This window comes from Humulus lupulus, chromosome 9, assembly GCF_963169125.1.
Source record: "Humulus lupulus chromosome 9, drHumLupu1.1, whole genome shotgun sequence".
Lineage (NCBI taxonomy): Eukaryota > Viridiplantae > Streptophyta > Magnoliopsida > Rosales > Cannabaceae > Humulus > Humulus lupulus.
Window position 1 is genome coordinate 8356176 of NC_084801.1, and position 21540 is coordinate 8377715.

At 37.8% G+C, this 21540-nt stretch overlaps 2 protein-coding genes and 1 pseudogene across 2 annotated transcripts; all 3 read left to right on the plus strand.

Annotated features, from left to right (window-relative positions):
* Positions 1-10716: 10716 nt before the first annotated feature.
* LOC133800517 (lipoyl synthase 2, mitochondrial-like) lies at positions 10717-13535 on the plus strand (annotated as a pseudogene).
* Positions 13536-15272: 1737 nt separating this feature from the next.
* Positions 15273-18133, plus strand: LOC133799389 (DNA replication licensing factor MCM3-like). Its single transcript, XM_062237409.1, has 11 exons — positions 15273-15300; positions 15566-15577; positions 15656-15864; positions 15986-16151; positions 16232-16434; positions 16529-16588; positions 16674-16763; positions 16897-17078; positions 17298-17366; positions 17467-17608; positions 17693-18133. The coding sequence occupies exons 1-11, from the start codon at positions 15273-15275 to the stop codon at positions 17753-17755; spliced, it is 1224 nt and encodes a 407-aa protein (XP_062093393.1). The 3' UTR covers positions 17756-18133.
* Positions 18134-20689: 2556 nt separating this feature from the next.
* Positions 20690-21532, plus strand: LOC133799390 (putative disease resistance protein At1g50180). The gene has a single exon (XM_062237410.1). The coding sequence runs from the start codon at positions 20690-20692 to the stop codon at positions 21530-21532; it is 843 nt and encodes a 280-aa protein (XP_062093394.1).
* The last annotated feature ends 8 nt before the right edge of the window (positions 21533-21540 follow it).

Below are 21540 nucleotides of genomic sequence, written 5' to 3' on the forward strand. Positions count from 1 at the left end.
CTTGTTCTAAACTTAATATGAATATTCTTGCATAAATTGCTTTCAAGATATTTCTCATAAATTGCTTGTGTGCCATCCAGCAACCTCAAGTCTTTTGATGATGATGAAGGAATTGATTAAGAGTTTGACATGTTGTTGGGGGAAGTTCTGTGTTTGGGGTCGATTTTGAGACATCTGAATTTGTCTTTCTTGAGACTCGCCTTAGAAAATGTGATAAAAGCTGTTCAGAATGGTGTTGAGGAGTACAAGAAGGAAGTGGATAAGATTAGAACACATTTGCTATCTGAAGATGCAGAAGAGGAACAGTTGATGATGAGATTCTGCTTAGTTGAGATTCTGTAATGTTAAATATCAAGTGTAGACATCTGTTGTAATGAACTCTTTTGAGTTCTCATATTTCTTTGAGTTGACAATACCCAGATGGAATTTTCAGTTGTTTCATTTTAATTGATTGTTGAGTTTCTTGATTTCTTTCTTGTTCTGCTTTTTCTTTCTTTGGTTTGTGTTAAGGTAAAATATTTGACCTTACTTATGTTACATGCAATTCTAGTCTTTTTCTTGTTTTTTTCATATATAATATATATTGATATTTTAAGTAAACAGATTTTTCATATAAAGTTCTATCTTCAAATTCTTCTTCAAGCTCTCTCAGATTAGCTTGCCCTTGCCCATGCACATTGTTCAAGATATAAGAGGAGAGATACTTATGTACATTGTTCTCAAAAGTGATATATACATAAAGCTGAATTAAAAATAACATATATTGTCTCTTTAAGTTTTCAATGTAGCAATGCTGTTCTGACTCCAACTCAAGTTGATTCTCATATTCCTTCATAATGGCTCTCAATAAGTGCCATCTAATTCAGATATTGCTAAGTCAAGCTACTAAAAAATGACTGCTATATATATATATATTAGTAAAAGTTCAATGGAAACCAAATAGAAAAACTGAGCAGAAATAAGAATTTTGAGACAAGGCCAATTTTATAATGACAAACCAATATTACTTTTTGATACAATATTATCTTTCACTTGTTCCATACACTGATTAGGACTACCCCCAATAACTGATCCTTCTGTGTAATGCCAGTATAAGAACCATACTTCATCCTATCCTACTGACGAGTCTCTATCTCAATATATGGCTAAAGAAACATCATCCACAAGCTCTGCAAGTTCTAGTACTCCTATAATCTCACCCTTGTCACTTACTCCTTCCCCATCTTTTCGTAAATCCACAGCCAATAAACTTGATTTTCTCTATGAACTATCATATGTTCCTGAAGAAAACAAGATTGCCAACAACAACCTTCCCTTGATCAACCCGTACCAAATATTCCCAAAATCCATCACTCCTTTTACCCGTTCCATTAAAGCACTTATCAAACCATCCTATAAAGCCCCAAAAGAATATATCCAAGCCTCTAAATTCAGTGAGTGCCAATTGAGACCTACTCCTGAGGTCCAATTTGTCACTTTACAGATCCCTCCTGAGTTTATTCCCGAGTGGATTGCGCAAGGATTCACCCACATACACTTTGGTGCCATTCGCTTAGCTATTTCTCTTCATGGCCGAAAGGGCCTTCCAATCGGCTGCCGAATGGGTCTGCTCGACACCCGAATGAGGAAATACCAACATGCAAGCATTGCCACCATAGAGACTACATTAAACGCAGGAACAGTAATAACTACACTGTTTCCTAACTTTAATATGTCGCTCAAGGACAATCGCTTAACTGATGCTTTTAAAGTAGAGGTCCAACTCTCTGGAATTGACCAAGATCTCACCTCCATTGGAGCTACCCTTCACTACCAGATGGCGTACAGACTCCAAGATCACGCTCTAGATCTTTCCTTGCCAACAGCTGACGAAGCATTACTGGTCACAGTGGACTCTACCCAAGTTCCAACATGCACTCATATTCCAAGGCAAATCTCTACAGATGATCTTGTGAAGATTTTGCCAAGTTCATGGATAACAAGTTATGAGATGCTCCATCAACCTCAAAAAGCTGTCCAGACTCTTACTGAACCATCTTATCATAAACGAGAAGATGGCTCTGTCGAAATAATTTTTGACAGAACTCAAACCAAGGCTCCCAGTTGCTTTACCACCCAGTATATGATGACATCTGTCACACCGGCTGATGTGGAAATCAAGTCTTTCAATTCTCAAGGCAGTCCTATTTATGCTTTTGAATCTTCAGATGGACATAAGTATTGGGATGTTTGCGACTGCAAAAGTTGTCTAAGATCAGAAGAAGACCTCCCAAAGCCAAAGAAACGTCTGAGCTCGGGAAAACGACTTAAGCAGCGGCTAATTCAAGGAGAAAAGGAAATAGGATTGTTAGGCCAACCCTCTGGAAAGTTTGACTATATAGTCAAATATTCTACTCCCAAAGGCTTACCTGACTCTCCTCCAGAACCAACTGGATGGAACATTGAGCTTCCGCCCACGGGCTCCCAAGAGCCTCCACTTTTGGCTCCCCAAAAGAACATTTTGCCATGCTACAAAAAGGCGGCAAAATGGATGCAACATCATGGCGAAGCTTTTCCTGCTCAAAATCAGTTCCAACAAATTCCACAAGTATGTATGATGACTACCACTGATTATGAGTCAGATTTTCCTCCACTTAAGAAGTTTGATAAGCAAGATGGCCAAGGAACAGTCTCTCACCAACCAAAAGTTCAAAACCCTACAACTAGAAATGCAGACGAGACTCTTAAAAAGATATCTCCGGCCGAAGAAGTTCTCAATTGGCAATCAGAAAACATGATTGTCCAAAACAAGGTCTTGAAACAAGTTGAGTTACAAAATACCAGAATAGAGACGGCAGTAAAACAATCCCAGAATACTGTCATCGACAAACTCACTGCAAAGATCCAACAAACTCATGAAGAACTTCTAGCTATCATCAGAGCAAACTATGTTCCGATGCCAGTATTTCTAGCAAAAGAAGCTGAGATGAAGAGCCTCAAAACTCAATATGAATCCCTCAAGAACAGGTTCTGCCAACAAGAACCGACAACGGCACCTTCAACCAGCTACTTGGGAACTTCGTCCCCGTTCGGGATAGCTACGACGCCAGTCCCTTGGAAGTTTGCTACAATACCAAAAACCTCTCAGCCTTTTCCTATTACCGGATCTGTACAGGAAGACTCTGTTGTAAGATTAAGGCGCATGCTTGATGAAAACCAGCAACAGAAGTTAAAAAAGGGAAAGAAAAAAGAATCACTTAGCCAAATGACAGATGAACCCAAACAACTTATGGTTCATCCAGCCGCAAACCCTTTGTCACAAATGATTCGCCATACAAGCACTCTCCACATCGCAGATAGTGAAACAGATTCAACGGACTCAGAAGGACAAAGTTCTTCGACTAGTTCAGAAAATTCTTCGGGTGACTGGTCTGAAGAAATAAGCTCAACTTCTGAGGATTCCATACTGAGTGAATCCGGAAGCTTATCCAGTAAAACTTTGTCTAGCGATGACGATGAAACATTTCCACATCTGATGGTGCAACCAGCTGAATCAAACTCACAGACCGAACCAATTATCACAAGCGAAGACGAAAGTGGAAATGAATCAACAACACCACATGTTCCCCCAAAACGAAAAAGTAAAGGTTCAAATTTTCAAACTTTTACTTTAGATGACCTCCCTCCATCAAGATGGCGCGAAAGGTTCCAGGAGTTTCAAGCATGGCTCAGCCTAGAATCACAAAGACCGGAAGCACAGACAGGAACAATTCTCCTCAGCTTTGTTTCCCGTTTTACAGGCACCCTACAAGATTGGTGGACAAGTCTGGGCGATTACAGGCAAATGACGTTCTTGCAACTTCCATCTGTCACAAATGCCCTGACCTACCTGTATATTGAATTCTGCGGACAAGATGCTCAAGTCACTGAAAGACTTCGCGCAGAATTCTTTAAACTAAAGTGTTGTTCAATGGATAAGAGAGATTTGGAAAAGCATTACAAAAAGATGACTCAACGATTCTACCAAATAGGTGGAATTGATGACCCAAATCTAAAACAGGCATTCCTCTCTTCCATACCAGAACCACTAGGAGAAGAGACCTTCAGACTTCTCTCGGGAACAGGAAGAACCTTAGCTGATGCCACGATTGGAGAAATTTATCAACTAGTTCTAAAGGCGTTGGAAAAGATGTGCTCTCAGCATAAATTTATCCAAGAATTTATGAAACAATCCAAGAAGCTTGGAAAGGTTTGCAGCCAAAAAGGACTACGAATCAAATGCCAGTCAGAATCAGCATGTTCCTGTCGTCCAGAAAAAAGGAAACACAGCAAAAGGTTTAAAACCTTTAGGACCTTTAAATCCTCAAGGGGAAAAGAACGCCGCTCCTTCAAGTTTCTAAGAAGGAAACGCTCTTTCAGGAAAAAGTCTGACAGATGTTTTATCTGTGGTGAAAAGGGACATTATGCCAAACAATGCCCCAAAGGGAAGACCGCCAAACTGATCACCCACATTCAACAAACAACGGGCATATCGCTCGAAGAGAATGATCTGGAATCTATCTTCTCTACTGATGACGAGATCAATTCAGAATCCCTATGTGCGTTCGAACAGCAGAAGATCCCAGATGAGTTCTACCACATGGCAGCAATCAATACAATACAACCATCACCAATTATCTCTATGCAGATCCTCCCTACAAAGTATGCTCGGCCAGTCAAAGTAGCAGCCTTCTTCGACACAGGAGCATCATACACCATAATGAACCCTGATGTTCTCCCTCCAGAATACTGGAGGAAAGAGAAGCAATACTTCCACGCTGCAAACGGAAACATCTTCTGCACAGAGCTCATCAGTAAACCGATCAAATTACAGTTCTTCCCAGGATGCTCTATTATTCATAGAGTAATTGGTTCAAAATTACCAGGAAAAGATTTAATCATTGGGTTTGATGTCTACACTAAGAAAAGGGGTTTGAGAATTCTTCCTGGTGGCCTTGGTTACAAACAACATTTTTCTCCATGGGAATCCATCCCAAACTATTTTCTCATGCCTCCTGACCCATTCTCTAAAGTCAAACAAAGACTCATAGAAAACTCGTGTGCCACAAATCATGCTGAATTCCTCCAGAAATGTGACCACCCTCTTTGGAAAAATCATCAGTTCTTTATCAGTTTACCATTTAAGCTCAACGAAGACATTAACCCTACCAAGGCAAGCCACCCGGGTATGAACCCAGAGCATCAGAAAATGGCAACTGAAGAATGCAAAGAACTACAACAACAAGGACTGGTCGAACCAACAACCTCTCCATGGGCATGCCATGCTTTCTACGTCAACAAGAGATCAGAACAGGCCCGAGGAAAACAGAGGCTGGTCATCAATTATAAGCCTTTGAATGAATTTTTGGCAGACGACAAATTCCCCCTACCAAATAAAAATTCTCTATTTGCGAGCTTGTCGAAGGCCCAAATATTTTCTAAATTTGACCTTAAGGTAGGGTTTTGGCAGTTGGGTATTAAAGAAGAAGATAGGCCCAAAACGGCCTTCTGCATTCCGAACCACCATTATCAATGGACTGTTCTTCCCTTCGGACTCAAAACAGCTCCATCACTGTTCCAAAAGGCCATGACTAAGATCTATGGCCCTATTCTAGATCAGGCCCTAATCTACATTGATGACATATTGCTCTTCTCACAAGATGAGCAAGCCCATCAAAATCTTCTGGCCCAGTTCATATCTCTCACAGAAGCCCATGGGGTCATGCTATCTGAAAAGAAGAGGATCATCGGACAAGCCCAAATTGACTTTCTGGGGATGAAGCTAGTCAAAGGCCAATATGAAGCCCAACCACATATAGCCCAAGAGTTGCTAAAATTTCCCGAAAAGGACTTCACAAAGGTGCAAATTCAACAGTTCCTAGGGATTGTAAACTATTTACGGGATTTTGTCCCGCGACTCTCGGAACTGACAAGACCACTCAGCGACATGCTTAAAAAGCAGACTCCACCATGGTCACAGGAGCAAACTGTAGCAGTCAAAAAGCTAAAAGAGATAATGCAGAAACTGCCACCTCTGCAGATTCCTTCTGACAGGAAAAGAATCCTACAGACAGATGCTAGTGATCGGTATTGGGGAGCGGTCCTACTTGAACAAGACAAGACAGGGAAGAGAAAAATATGTGGATACAAGAGCGGCCACTTCAAAGATTCTCAGCTCCATTATCACTCTACCCTGAAAGAATTATTGGCGATAAAGATGGGCATCACAAAATTTGAATTCCATCTGATAGGGCACCATTTCTTGGTAGAAACAGACTTTGCCGCGTCAAAAGGAATGCTTAGCCTAAAAAAGAGCAAAACGACAAATGGCCAACTGTTGAGATTAGCAGTTTGGTTTGACAACTACTCTTTTGACATTAAGCACATTCAAGGCAAAAACAATACTGTAGCTGATTTCTTATCCAGGTCACCCCCCGCTATAAATCTAGCCTCAGGGTACTCACCAAAAACTATCCCCATTGTCATCCAAAAATCACCACATATAATCCCAATCATATTCATGATGGCCTCTTCCTCTTCTATCACACACACCCAATCTTTTCCCCGAGATGCAAAGAAGATCCTTTCAAAAAAATCCAAAAAATCAGCCAGAGAAAGAGCAACCCACAGAGCAATCTTCATCCAGAATCTCATGATCTCCAAGCTTGGACCTTCCATACAAAATGACTTTGGAATCCATCCAAAGTATCCATTTTCCCAAATCCTACCTCTCCGAGATGCTATCTTCACACCAAAACCGATAGCCCACCTTTTCTGGTACCTAGCTAGTGTCTTCACCATAGCTGTCGAAGTACAAACTATGGCCTTACACACGTCCATAAAATCATTCTTGGACCAAGAAAGGTTCAAGCCAGCCTACCAAGTCCAAATGAATATTTTGTCCTGGTTTTCCCCACTGGAAGAATGGAAAAGGGTCTTATCAGCAGAATGGAAAAAGGTCCAAAATAACAGGCCCACCTTCATCTATCCACCAGGCCCAAATGTTGCCAGCCTAATGAACTGTTATACTGTTCTCTTCCTTAGCATCAATGCCAAGCTTGATGCAGAACAGAATATAGTTACCAATCCAATATTCGAAGTCTACGGGTCAAAAGAAGAACCATTATGTGGTCTTGGAGGCCAAGAGTACATGGACATCCAAAAGAGTCTGTTTGAGAAAAACCAGATTATACCTCCGGAACTGTGGCCCAAACCAGAAGACGATGCTCCTTGGGAGATATTCCCATCCGATTATACTCGCAAAATAACAAGGGCCCTTGAAGCCTTCCATCTGTCAAAAAATGAAGCAGATCAGGTCACCAAACTCGAAGAAACACTAGAACAAAAATATCCGTCTCTGTACAAATTGACCGATACTGAAGGGGTAGTTTTGCGGAAAAATGACTACTTTGAAGATTCACAAAACCCATATGCTGAATCTGCAGATTTACAAGACCCCTATCTCTTCCATTACACAGGGGACGAATGGAACGTGATGTACACAGAATACGACGCCTGTCCTCCAGCTGGCAGTGACGAGAATGAAGAACCGACAGGATGGAACCCACTTCATGAAGACCCAGCATATGACTCTGACTATGAAATTAGTCATGAGACAATATTTAAATAACTATTTCAGCCATAAGGTTTTGTTGTTTAGCCTTTTGTCTTTGTCGGGGAATCTTATCCCTTTGTTGTTTAGCCTTTTGTCTTTGTCGGGGAATCTTATCCCTTACCTATGCTTTTGTCTTTGTCGGGGAATCCTATCTTATCCCTTATCCTATCCCAACCATGGCTGGTTTTGACTAGGATGGGTTAAGTTTGTGGTTTGGTTAAGTTTGTTTGGTTCAGCTGGTTGCACCATCAGATGTGGAAATGTTTCATCGTCATCGCTAGACAAAGTTTTACTGGATAAGCTTCCGGATTCACTCAGTATGGAATCCTCAGAAGTTGAGCTTATTTCTTCAGACCAGTCACCCGAAGAATTTTCTGAACTAGTCGAAGAACTTTGTCCTTCTGAGTCCGTTGAATCTGTTTCACTATCTGCGATGTGGAGAGTGCTTGTATGGCGAATCATTTGTGACAAAGGGTTTGCGGCTGGATGAACCATAAGTTGTTTGGGTTCATCTGTCATTTGGCTAAGTGATTCTTTTTTCTTTCCCTTTTTTAACTTCTGTTGCTGGTTTTCATCAAGCATGCGCCTTAATCTTACAACAGAGTCTTCCTGTACAGATCCGGTAATAGGAAAAGGCTGAGAGGTTTTTGGTATTGTAGCAAACTTCCAAGGGACTGGCGTCGTAGCTATCCCGAACGGGGACGAAGTTCCCAAGTAGCTGGTTGAAGGTGCCGTTGTCGGTTCTTGTTGGCAGAACCTGTTCTTGAGGGATTCATATTGAGTTTTGAGGCTCTTCATCTCAGCTTCTTTTGCTAGAAATACTGGCATCAGAACTGAGTTTGCTCTGATGATAGCTAGAAGTTCTTCATGAGTTTGTTGGATCTTTGCAGTGAGTTTGTCGATGACAGTATTCTGGGATTGTTTTACTGCCGTCTCTATTCTGGTATTTTGTAACTCAACTTGTTTCAAGACCTTGTTTTGAACTATCATATGTTCCTGAAGAAAACAAGATTGCCAACAACAACCTTCCCTTGATCAACCCGTACCAAATATTCCCAAAATCCATCACTCCTTTTACCCGTTCCATTAAAGCACTTATCAAACCATCCTATAAAGCCCCAAAAGAATATATCCAAGCCTCTAAATTCAGTGAGTGCCAATTGAGACCTACTCCTGAGGTCCAATTTGTCACTTTACAGATCCCTCCTGAGTTTATTCCCGAGTGGATTGCGCAAGGATTCACCCACATACACTATGGCACTACAAAATAGCACAAGTCACCACAGTTTGGGATGCACATATTGATAAAACTAATTTGCTTCAAAAGGGTCCAAAGTTGAGTTTATATTTTGATGATTATTATCTGCATTGTTCATATATGGCTTATAAATATAAAAGTAAGCAGCTTAGTGGCCAGAGTTTAGGAACTTAGCTGGGCTGTGAAAATGGTACTTTTCCAAAAACAAACCAAACATCTTTATCAAAATGGTAAGAGCATTCAAGTCTCAGGCAAGGTCGGCCCTAGATATAGGCGGGTTAGGCCTGTGCCTAGGACCCCAAATAAATAGGCCCCCATTTTTAAAATTGTCATTTTTTTCTATACAAAAAGGGCCCTGTAATTTTACAAAAATATTATTTTATATGTAAATATTGTAAAAATACCAAAATTTTCCTTGGCCCCAATGCCCACGGGCCGACCCTAGTCTCAGGAACCAGCGTTAGAATCAATAAGAAAAGTGGGCACACTAACTGTATATATAACAAAAGACTTAATTAACAAAGTTAACCTTGCTTGTCATAACTGAAATACCTAACTTAACTACCTTCTCTTACAATATATATATATATACATATAACTCCGAGCCTTTATAAACGTTTCTCTCTCTCTCTCTCTTCTTGTTTATCAATAGTAATTTGGTCTGGTTTTGCTCATTTTGATTTTCATAATGATATTTGATTAATGTTTCACTTATGATCACAGAGAACATTATTGGAGAACATAAATTAAAGCAATAATCTCCATATATAGAAAGAACCAAATAAGTTCTGACTTTAAATCAAAGAGTAAGATCAAGAAACTTTTTTAACATGAATGAATCACCAACCAACCATCACTATAATAAAGTGATCATAATTTGTCTTAATAAATAAGGAGTCCCAAATGCCAAGACAGAGCTCATGATCAGTTTTAAGACATAAAACGACATCGCTCAAGCTCTTTGATTGAAGAAGGTTACTTTGTGTCGTTCCAGGAAAGAAACCAAAAACTTGATATTTACCCATTTTTAGAGTTGACTAACTAAATATACCCACAAATAATATTTAATTAATTTATACCCATTTTTATAAGGATATTTCCTAGACTACTCTTGAACAATCTATTTGAATGAAAAAACTCAGAGAAGTTTTTGCTAAAAAGCTTAGCAAACTTATGAGAAAAAGAACAAAACATTAAATTGAAGGAAGAAGAACAAACATCATAAACAATGAAGAAAATACAGTAATGACAAAAGACATATATTATTAACTAAATACAAACAATAAAAACACCACAAAACTAAGACAAGTTAATCATCAAACACATGCAATTTAGTTTAGGACTTTCATCAAACATCTGGATTGCAAGATCTGTTCAAAACTCGTTTACATACCTAACTACAACCAAAGCTTTATCTTGTTCAAAATGTAATGGAGCTAGAAGTAGCTCAACGCTAGCAGCAGCACCGGTGGTGGCTCGCGACATCGAAGGATGAATTAATGGCGTGTGATCGGTTAACTCATGGTGAAGAAGATGACGAGTTACGGTTGTGTCTCGCCTGTGCCTGGCTGTGTCGTGCGTGTGTTCAGGTGCGTCATAGAGTCGAAGATGATCGCGTAGCCGGAGTGGTAAACAATCAATCATGAGTTTATAACTCATACCACATCGTGGGTGTGTTTGAGGACCCAATGAGTCACGAGTGGTTTGATATCTGTCAAGGGTATAATGGGAAAACTAAATAAAAACCGGGTATAATAGTAATAGTCTTACTTAAAAAGTAGATAGAATCGAGAGAGGAAACTTAACCATCTAATTCCTACCACTAACTTCATCCGAATCCGACCACCACCACCGCTTATCCTTCTCTCTCTAAGTTACTCAGAGACGAAGAGAGAGAAAAAACATGAACTCCCACTTCACGACCCTAGGCCGAACCCTAAAATCGACCTCAAAAAAGCTCTTCTCATCTTCCACCCAATCCACATCCACCAGTTCCCAATTCCCTCAAACTCTAGCGGGGCTCCGAGCTCGATTGGCCGCCGAATCCCCCTCACTCACCGATTTCGCCGAGGATCTCAAATCCAATAGCCCTTATTCCGTCGAGGTTGGGACCAAGAAGAATCCCCTTCCCAAGCCCAAATGGATGAAGGAGGCCGTCCCCGGAGGCCAGAAGTACGTCCAGATTAAGAAAAAGCTCAGGGAATTGAATCTCCATACCGTGTGCGAGGAGGCTCGATGCCCCAATCTCGGCGAGTGTTGGTCCGGCGGTGAGACCGGCACTACCACAGCCACGATCATGATTCTCGGTGATACTTATACTCGGGGTTGCAGGCGAGCTTTTTTTTTTTTTTTTTTAGCTGAGATTTATTTGGGTTTGGTAATGTGCTTGGGATGTTTTCTCAGCTTTATTTGATTGAATTTGGTGGTACAGGTTCTGCAATGTGAAGACTTCAAGAACGCCACCTCCACCTGATCCTAATGAGCCCACCAATGTGGCAGAGGCGATTGCGTCGTGGGGGTTGGATTACGTGGTGATCACTAGTGTGGACCGGGATGATTTACCTGATCAGGGGAGTGGTCATTTTGCCGAGACGGTGCAGAAGTTGAAAGAACTGAAGCCAAATATGCTCATAGAGGCATTGGGTATGTTTTTATTTTCTTTCTTTGTGGTGTTTTGAGAATCTAATGAATTCATGCGCTGATATATGTCTTAAGTTGTTTTCTTTTTCTTCCCATGAATGTTGTTTAGGTTATGAGTTTTAATTTTGCGGTTAGGTTACAAATTTGTGTGCTGAAAGCCTGATACAGTACGTATATGAGTGTATATAACCTTGGAAGAGTCTGATGAAGACTGTATAATGCATTTTAGTTTTTAGTGAATTTCATCACCGTTGAACACAGATTCATGTGTATGCAACTCTGTTTTCATATGGTTTGGATTAGTGAGCGTCAACTGTTCTATCTGATTTATGCTCATCCTTTTCAGTTTGGTCATATGCTTTTGTAATATAGTTTTGCTTCTGTATTGTGTAGTTCCTGATTTTCGAGGAGACAGCACGTGTGTTGAGAAAGTTGCAAGGTCCGGGCTAGATGTATTTGCTCACAATATTGAAACAGTTGAGGAGCTTCAGAAGGCAGTGCGGGATCATCGGGCAAATTTTGAGCAATCTCTAGAAGTTCTCGTGATGGCTAAAGACCAAGCTCCTGCTGGAACGCTTACAAAGACTTCAATAATGTTAGGCTGCGGGGAAACACCTGATCAAGTTATGAAGACGATGGAGAAGGTGAGAGCTGCTGGTGTTGATGTGATGACATTTGGTCAATATATGTGACCTTCCAAGCGTCATATGCCTGTTTCTGAATATATTACCCCTGAAGCTTTTGAGAAGTATCGCGTCCTCGGCATGGATATGGTATGGCTTTATCCTTTTCTATCACATTTTTCTCTTATAATATTTTGTCATTATGTTTGCGGGATTTACTTATGTTACTTTATAGTATAATTTTGTGGCTTGAGTTGATTGTGAACTTGATGTGGTTGTTAATTATCTAAATTCTCGTCAGCTCCTTAATGGTCAATGGTCAATTAGTTAATTGTCTTTCTTTTCCACTTCAAGTGCATGTTGGAGTTTGGAACCGTTGTTTTTCATGCATTTTATCTGTTCCTGTTGTGAAAGATTATCAATCTAGCTGGAATTGATCTTCTTCAGTTTGAAATTAATTGAAACCATATACTCTAGCTGCCACTGAATTTGTTTGCTTATTAATATCATATACTTGGTTGTTGACTAGCTTGTCACCAGTGCTCTGGCTCTGCTAACAGTAATTTTACCTAATTTAAGAATATCTTTCTGCATTAGTTTCTCTACGGCCCTATACATATGTATTTCTCTGCTCTTGGTGCAACTGCAGCCGACAATTGATGATTTTTCTGATCCAAGCAAGGTTGCATAGCTGTTCTCAATTCAGCTCTGACATTTGTTTGCTCCTGCATTGTCAGATGTTGGAAGTATTTGACCTGTACTCATTATTTGATTAATGCAATCACCTTTTCAATTTTCAAATTTTCAACGACCATGAAGATGCACATTTCTTGGCTTCTCATGTAGTCATGATTAAGAAATTAGGTTAGCTTTGCAACGTGACAGCATTCATCATGCAGGACATAATCAATGCTCAACTATTACTATTTAATCATATGCTGTAATAATTGTCGCATGCATCAAAACCTCACCTCATTATTTTCCAACATTTGTTGATACTCACAGATATAGCATCTAACTCATATTAGTAACATTAGTTTGTTTGATTTGATGAAACAGGGATTTCGTTATGTGGCTTCTGGTCCTATGGTCAGGTCATCATACAAAGCAGGTGAATACTACATCAAGTCCATGATAGAATCTGATCGAGCTGCATCCTCTTCTTAACTTTTCTCAAGTGACTAAGAGGTTCCTCACCCTTTTCTACCCTCTTGTACGTAATTTTTTTATTGTATCAATTCATAAATGGTGCCCCTCGGGTCTATTTGTACAACCAATGATTTACACAGGCTCGAGATCACACACGGCCTCGTCATTGTACAACCGAGGTATTATTTCTTCGGGACACTGTCATTCATAAATATGCTTTGCCAATATTCTATTATGAATAGAATAAGTACAGTACTAGAAGAGCAGTGTAGCTGGAGTTATAAGAAACTGGTAGTGGTCCGGATACAGTCTGAAATAAAGAATTCTTATGTTAACATGGTCTTCCTGTTATCCTTGATGAGCCAAAACCATATTCCTCTCTCAGAAGCTGTCCTTCCGCATCATATTTGACACGTTAACGTTGTTAACGTGTCAAATATCATGATCATTGAGTTGTGAATTGCATACATATCATGATCATTGAGATTGATTATTGTCCTTGAGTACAGTGCATTATGCATGAAAGCATGAACTGTTGTTATCTGTTGCAGTCTAAAGACTATAAAGATGCAATGTTATACATATTTGTTGCGTTGTGGACTTGTGGATAAGAATGTTTATACATTTATTAAAGTACATTTGTTTTTTATTATATTATTATCTATTTAATTTATGAAAAATAGGAATTGATATTAGTGAGAGATGAATTTGACAGAAAAAGGATATAAAAGATGATAGATTATCTTCTTTAAATTATGACAAATTTATCAGTTAATCCTATTTATTTAAGGCTTGCGGTTTAAATTTCTAGGCAAGGTGTTTAAATTTAAAACATAGTTGGTTAAATAGAGTTGGATTATAAATAGAGCTTAATGGATAAAAATTTGATACCATTTAGCCTTGTGGTTCAAAATTTGATTCCATTTAGCCATGTGGTTCAAAATTTGAAGCCATTTGCATTGTGATTTAAAGTTTTATGAAAGTGGTTTAAATTTAAAGCTTAGTGGTTTAAATTCTTAGGCAAGTGGTTTAAATTTAAAGCTTAACAGTTTAAATTTAAAACTTTGTTGTTTAAAGATACTTGGGTTATAAACCCTTTAGGCAAGTGCCATTTTCCCCGCCGCGGCGCACAGAACCTTTAGACATTGACAATACCCAGATGGATTTTTCAGTTGTTTCATTTTAATTGATTGCTGAGTTTCTTGATTTCTTTCTTGTTCTGCTTTTTCTTTCTTTGGTTTGTGTTATGGTAAATTATTTGACCTTACTTGTTTTTTTCATATATAATATATATTGATATTCTAAGTAAACAGATTTTCCGTTACTTTGGTAAAGTGCTATCTTCAAATTCTTCTTCAAGCTCCCTCAGATTAGCTTGCCCTTGCCCTGCAAATTTTAATCCATGCAAAATATTTATGCTCTTTTAACTGAACATTACATATTCAAGAGATACTGATTGCCCTGAGAGACTTAAAAAAGGAATGCATGCAGACGAAGTCTCTTTTTTATTGATAAAAATTGAATTGTGATAGAAAGTATTTTTCATATTCAAATGTTCACATCTGATCTAACTTATAGTATTCATAGTCATGGTTGTTTCTTAGAATGTATTCTCACTAGTTTAAGTGGTTTGATTTTAACATCCCTCAATATCAAAGACTATTAAAGAGCAAATATTTCTCAACAAGCATGGAATTTGTTAAAATTATTTTTGAGAAAAAAAAGGCACAGTAGTATTAGAAAATATCAGAGTTCAAGATATAAGAAGAGAGATACTTATGTACATTGTTCTCAAGAGTGATATATACAGAAAGCTGAATTAAAAATAATATATAGGACTCAGTATAATAATAATAATAATAACATTAAGTTTTTGTTCTTGATTCTGAGAACACAGAACCAAACAGTGCCACCAAAATTTGAGTCTTTCTGCTATTATAAATCTTGACTTGTATTTATCAGGTCAATCATGTATATTGTCTGTGGAGATTGTTTCAGTTAGTTAAGTCCTCACCAACTCAGCATATTGTTATATTAAAAGGCTTCAATTAGTTCAGTTAGTTGGCTGAAACTTGTGATACTGGCCCAGCTATATATTGCAGTCTAAACAGCTCACTAAAGTCAAGTTTTTGTTTTGTATTGGTTTGTATCAGAAAGAGAGTTCTGTTGTTGTATTTCGTATCTTTGAGTTTCCTAATTTGAAACTAAAGACTTGTAAGGAGTGTATCTCCATTGCTGTAATATTGTTGTAGTTTGCTTCAGATCAAGAAACAGGTAATTTACCTCACTAGCCTTTTGCAGTTTGCTTTATGTAATGATAGTTGTCTGAAAATATTATTTGTCTGCAATCAGGAGAGAGAAGGCTTGAAGCTGGTGCAATGGTGCTTGCTGATCGTGGAGTTGTCTGCATTGATGAATTTGACAAGATGAATGATCAAGATCGTGTTGCTATTCATGAGGTTATGGAGCAGCAGACTGTAACTATTGCTAAAGCTGGTATCCATGCATCGCTCAATGCTCGTTGCAGTGTGGTTGCAGCTGCAAATCCCATATACGGAACTGTAAGTATCAAGATAATGGTCACCAGTGTGTCATTTAAACTTGAAATTACATGCTTGAGCTTTGATTTTTTGAGGGCATGTTTTTTTATCTTACTCATCATGTGAATTAAATTTATCACAGTATGACCGCTCAATTACTCCAACCAAAAATATTGGACTTCCAGACTCTTTACTTTCTCGTTTCGATTTACTATTTATTGTACTTGATCAAATGGATGCTGATATTGACCGGTACATCTCGGAGCATGTGTTGCGTATGCATCGGTTTCGTTCTGCAACTGATGGGGGTAAGTAATTTCATCAGTACTTATTTGCTCAAGTGTTGTGCTCCTTACATAATTCTGAGTAAATGAGCATGAAACCTCAGGTGAAGCAGCCCTTGGTGGGGGTTCGAGATATGGTAGAGAAGAGGAAGCAGATAATGATTCGTCTGTGTTTGTGAAGTATAATCGAATGCTGCATGGAAAGAAAACAGATAGAGGTCGTAAGCGTGATACACTCACTATCAAGTTTCTGAAGAAGTACATTCACTATGCAAAGCATAGGATTCAACCAGAACTTACTGATGAGGTCCTGATGCTTTAATATTCTTTCTTTTGTTTAATAATCTAATTACTGTGCTTTTGGCTTATATGTGCTTGCTTCTACACCATCTATTTCACAGGCATCTGAGCAAATTGCAGCTGCATATGCAGAACTTAGAAATGCTGGTTCAAATGCTAAGGTGATTACTGTCTGAGTTTTTTTAAAACCGAAGTATACAATAGTTATTTCTTCCTTTATGCCAATATGATTTTTCAATTCTACAGACTGGAGGGACACTTCCAATTACTGCCAGAACCTTAGAAACCATTATTCGTCTGTCTACTGCTCATGCCAAATTGAAGTTGAGCAGAAAGGTAATGAGTGCTTTTTTACTTGCAAGGATTTGACAAGATTGTTCAATTTTCCCAAAAATTTGAGTTTTGTATCTTCACCAGTTTAGCTTGGTTCATCGTACTTGCTAGTGAATAATTAATTTGCCTTTAACAGGTTTTACAGTCAGATGTCGAAGCTGCACTGAAAGTTTTAAATTTTGCCATATATCATAAAGAATTGACTGAAATGGAGGAGCGCGAGCATGAAAAAGAGAAAGAAACTGAGAGCAAACGCAGAGCTGATCGTCGTTCAGATGATCATGATACACCAGACGGTGGTGCAGCTGGAAAAGGAGGGTAAGTAATAAGCGGTCCTCTTGCTTCATAGCTAAATCTCATCTAGTTATTGATTGAGAAATTACCTGGCCAAACTGTGAGGAAGTACTGCTACTACTTTTTTAATTTGCCTTTGATAGGATTAGCAACATAGAAGTATTTGCACAACACCAGGAGATCTTTCACTACCCTCCTTCATGGCTATATAACAATGTTCTGACTATATTTTTCTTTGCACAGCCCAACAATCGATGCCATGGATGTAGATGACCCTCCAACCCAATCTGCTGGTGAACTTTCTCCAGAGAGGTCTGTATCTGTAGAGGAAGAATTTGCTTCTTTTCCCCTATTCAAAGGGTTTTCTATTTATTCCAAATTCTAATACGTCTTTCTCTGTGTCGTTTTGCAGAATAGAAGCATTCAATTCTTTATTTGGCCAGCATATGCGGGCCAATCACTTGGATACATTATCCATTGACGGAATAGAGGAGGCTGTCAACTCCAGGGCCGACGTTCGCTACACAAGGGCAGAGATAAATGTCCTATTAGAGGTACATGTATAGTATGCATACATTTTTTTAGTATCCTCAATTTCTTCCTGAGCTGGCCTATAATGTAAAATTTGGTGATTGCAGAAACTACAAGATGCTAACCGAGTGATGATAGCTGCCGATGGAATGGTGCATATGATATCTTGAGTTGGGTACTAAATGATGACCATTTTCAATGGCTAAATCTGGTCAGTTGTAGTATAAATTCCCAAACTGTATTGTTCAGATGTGGCTGAGATGACTAACTGGATACCAGGGCAGCCTAATTCAGTGTCTCTCGGCTGATGATATTGATGAAGAAGCATTTATTTAGTTAAGAACTGCCTTCATTTCGGCTTAAGAAAGACCCAAAACTGGAAGAAGAATTGCAATTATGAACTAACTCCATCCTTTTTCTTGTTTATTTCAGACAAGTTTCCATTAGCTTTAGTTGTACTCCTAGCTTATTATTCTCTTGCGTTGTGAACTTAGAATGGTTATTTGAGACAAATCCCTCCTAACCTGTTGCATGGCATTTTATACATATTACCTAATTGTTATGATTTTCAAGTTTTAAAATATTTTTCTAATGTTATTGGTAGTATTAATAACTGTGTTTTATCCAAACAAAATCACAGGAGATTTCCCTTAAAATCTTGTAAATTAAATGAAAAATTGTTCATTTATTAACAGAGTAAGACACAAGTGATGAAGATAGAGATAATAGATAGACACAAGTACACACATTTTTTCTTTTTTTTTTGTTTGCCAAAACACACATTTTTTCTTAACTCAACAGATTACAAAAAAAGAAAAAAAATCAAATTGGCAAAACAATGAATCACCAAAATAAATTTTGTACATAAATATTAATCAAATAAGATATAATATATATCTTTAAAAAACAAATTACGCTACTTATATTACATGATAAAGTTTAGAAGGCTTTAAATTACTAGTAACATTAAAATAGTCAAGAGTCCTAATCCACTTTTCTTGATTTTTCAACAAATGAACAGCAATAGTATTAGGCCAAAGGTCATGAGTACACCCAGTTCTTGGCTCAGGAAAATTATACATTGATTATAACATATTTATTTTATACATATATTATGTATTGAAAATTATGAGGACTCGGATATATATATATATTTGTATATATATAGTTGCTGTAATACTATAGATTAAAAGTGGTAGACACGTCTATTGACATAATTTACATATCTTTCCAATGTTTGATGCTTAAAATGGAAGAACACTGACATATGATTTATCACATTTTGGGTCAAACAAATTCTAAGATCCACACATCTCTTCAAACACTTGAGCAAATCTTCAAATAAGATAAGCCTCTTTGCTATGTAAATGAAAATCATAAATAACATGGAGTATGAGGACAAATTTCAAAATGTTCATACAAAAATAAATATAACATTTGAAAAAAAAAAGTAACTGTCCAAAGATAAATGTTTGAGGGAAATTATGCATACAAGGTACACTCCTCTACTTTATTTTGTTTTTCAACTTAATTTTTATAATGACGGTGTATATTATAGTTATTTAGAACATTCTGCATATTTTTAAGAATCTGAATAATTTATCATATAAAAAACAATAGAAAAAAATTTGTTGCACTCATTATAATTTTTTTTATACTCTTGGACAATAATTTATTTAAACCTGATTTTCGGTATTGTAAATTATTCAGAATTTACTAAATATTTATAGATTACAATATATAAATTAATAAAAAAAATTACTCCAAAAAATGATCTCTTTTACTAGAGAACCCCCAATGTTTTATTGTTTGTGTTAGAGTAGGTATCAATTTTCACACCCACAATATAGGGTCCTGCATGCTGATGATCCATTTTTACGTCACATACAAAATATGACTTTTATTTTAATTCTTATATATAAAATAATAATTTTCTTTTTAAAAATTTGGTCACCTTTTTTGTAAATAATTTTTTTTTAATTTACAATATATATATATATAGAGTGGAATTCTCGGCTGGCTCTTAGTGTTTACAACCCGTGAACAGTTTTTGGCGCGACTTTTTTTTATGACCGTGTATATTGTAGCTATTTAGAGCATCCTGCAAATTTTTAGAAAATTCTGAATAGTTTACAGTACCGAAAACTAGGTTCAAACATGTTGTTTTCCACGCGCATAAAAAAAATTAGTCACGCGTGCAACATGTTTGAACTTAGTTTTCGGTACTGTAAATTATTCAGAATTTTCTAAAAATTTGCAGAATGCTCTAAATAGCTACGATATACACGTTCATAAAAAAATTCGCGCAAATAACTGTTAAGGGATCGAGAATACTAAGAGCCCTCCTAGTAGGGCTTGAAATGAAGCCCAACAAAAAAAATTATCATATATATATATATACTAAAGACAAAACATCACACATTTCAATACAGTTTTGCTCTAATTTTCACAGGCGGTAACTTACCTAACTGCCGTCCTCTTTTCCTTCTAATTTTCTCACCTGAAATGACATCTTTGAACTCGGCATATCATGAATTGAACATGTTAAAAACTTGGCAGAACAAGAAAGTTGGCTTTGAGACATGAAGGGGGCTGATACACACATGTACCTATATAGGTATAAAATACTTTAAAATGTAAGATATTTAGTGGTTATGTGGTATACAATACCTCACTATTACTCGGCCTGACATATCCAGTCAATTCCTTAGTTCGAATTCCTCATGAACAAGCTGCCACTTTTGACTCAGCTTCCTATAACAATACATTAGACAATTAATATACATAAAGCACAAAAAGTAAAGTTTCTTTATAATTAAAATAATATAAAATAAACAATTATGCAAAAAGTAATAATAAATAAATGTTTACACCCACTTCAAATCCGTTAGATTCAATAAATAAATAAATAATAGAATCCAATGGCTGCGATCCCTTCATAATAGAGAGAGACTCTTCAGGGAGAAAAGTAGTAGTTCGCTATTTCTCTAACGTGTATGGTGTTGGTAAGCAACTTTTCAACAACGACTCCAAGTCTTGCTTTCTTTCTTACCAGAGAATATAGAGAGAGATCACAGAACAGGCGAAGGAGATCGAAGCTAGTCATGGCAGAGAGTGTGGTGAGTTTTCTACTGGAGAAGCTTTCGTCCCTGTTGGAAGATCAGGTGAAACTCGTGAGCGGGGAACGAGATGAAGTTGTTTTCGTGAAAAATGAGTTGGATCGTATGAGAGCTTTCTTGCGATCTGCTGATGCTACGGAAGATCACGATGAAGAAATCAAAGTGTGGGTTAAGCAAGTTAGAGAGGTCGCTTACGATGCAGAAGACATCATCGATGATTTCTTGTATAGATTTGAGCATACCAAGCGACATGGATTCTATGGTTATTTGTGTAAGATGGCTCGCGGGATCAAGAACTTGAAAGCTCGCCGTCGAATTGCCTCCCAATTGCAGAGTATCAAACGCAGAGTTACTGATATTTCTGAGGGGCGCCAGAGATATGGTTACAAACTGAGTAGTGCGGAGATCGGGTCGAGTTCGGGAACTAAACCTTGCTACTATTCTGAGGTTAGAAGCGACGCACGGTTGCTGGAAGAAGCTCAACTAGTGGGCATTGAACCAAAGAAGCAAGCTCTTTTGAGTTTTCTTATGGAGGACACCTCTCAACTACGAGTGGCTGCAGTGGTCGGAATGGGAGGGCTGGGCAAAACCGCTCTGGTGAGTAAAGTTTATAATGAGTCACGAGTAAAGAATCATTTTCATCAAATCCAAGCTTGGGTCACTGTTTCACAATCGCTCAAGCTAGATGAAGTTCTGAGACATATTATCCAACAATTTTTCAAAAACACCAATCTGCCACTTCCTGTTGAAGTTGAGAAGTCCATAGACACACACTTCTTAAAGACAACCATTGTTGATTTTCTCAACGATAAAAGATATGGGATGTGAATGCATGG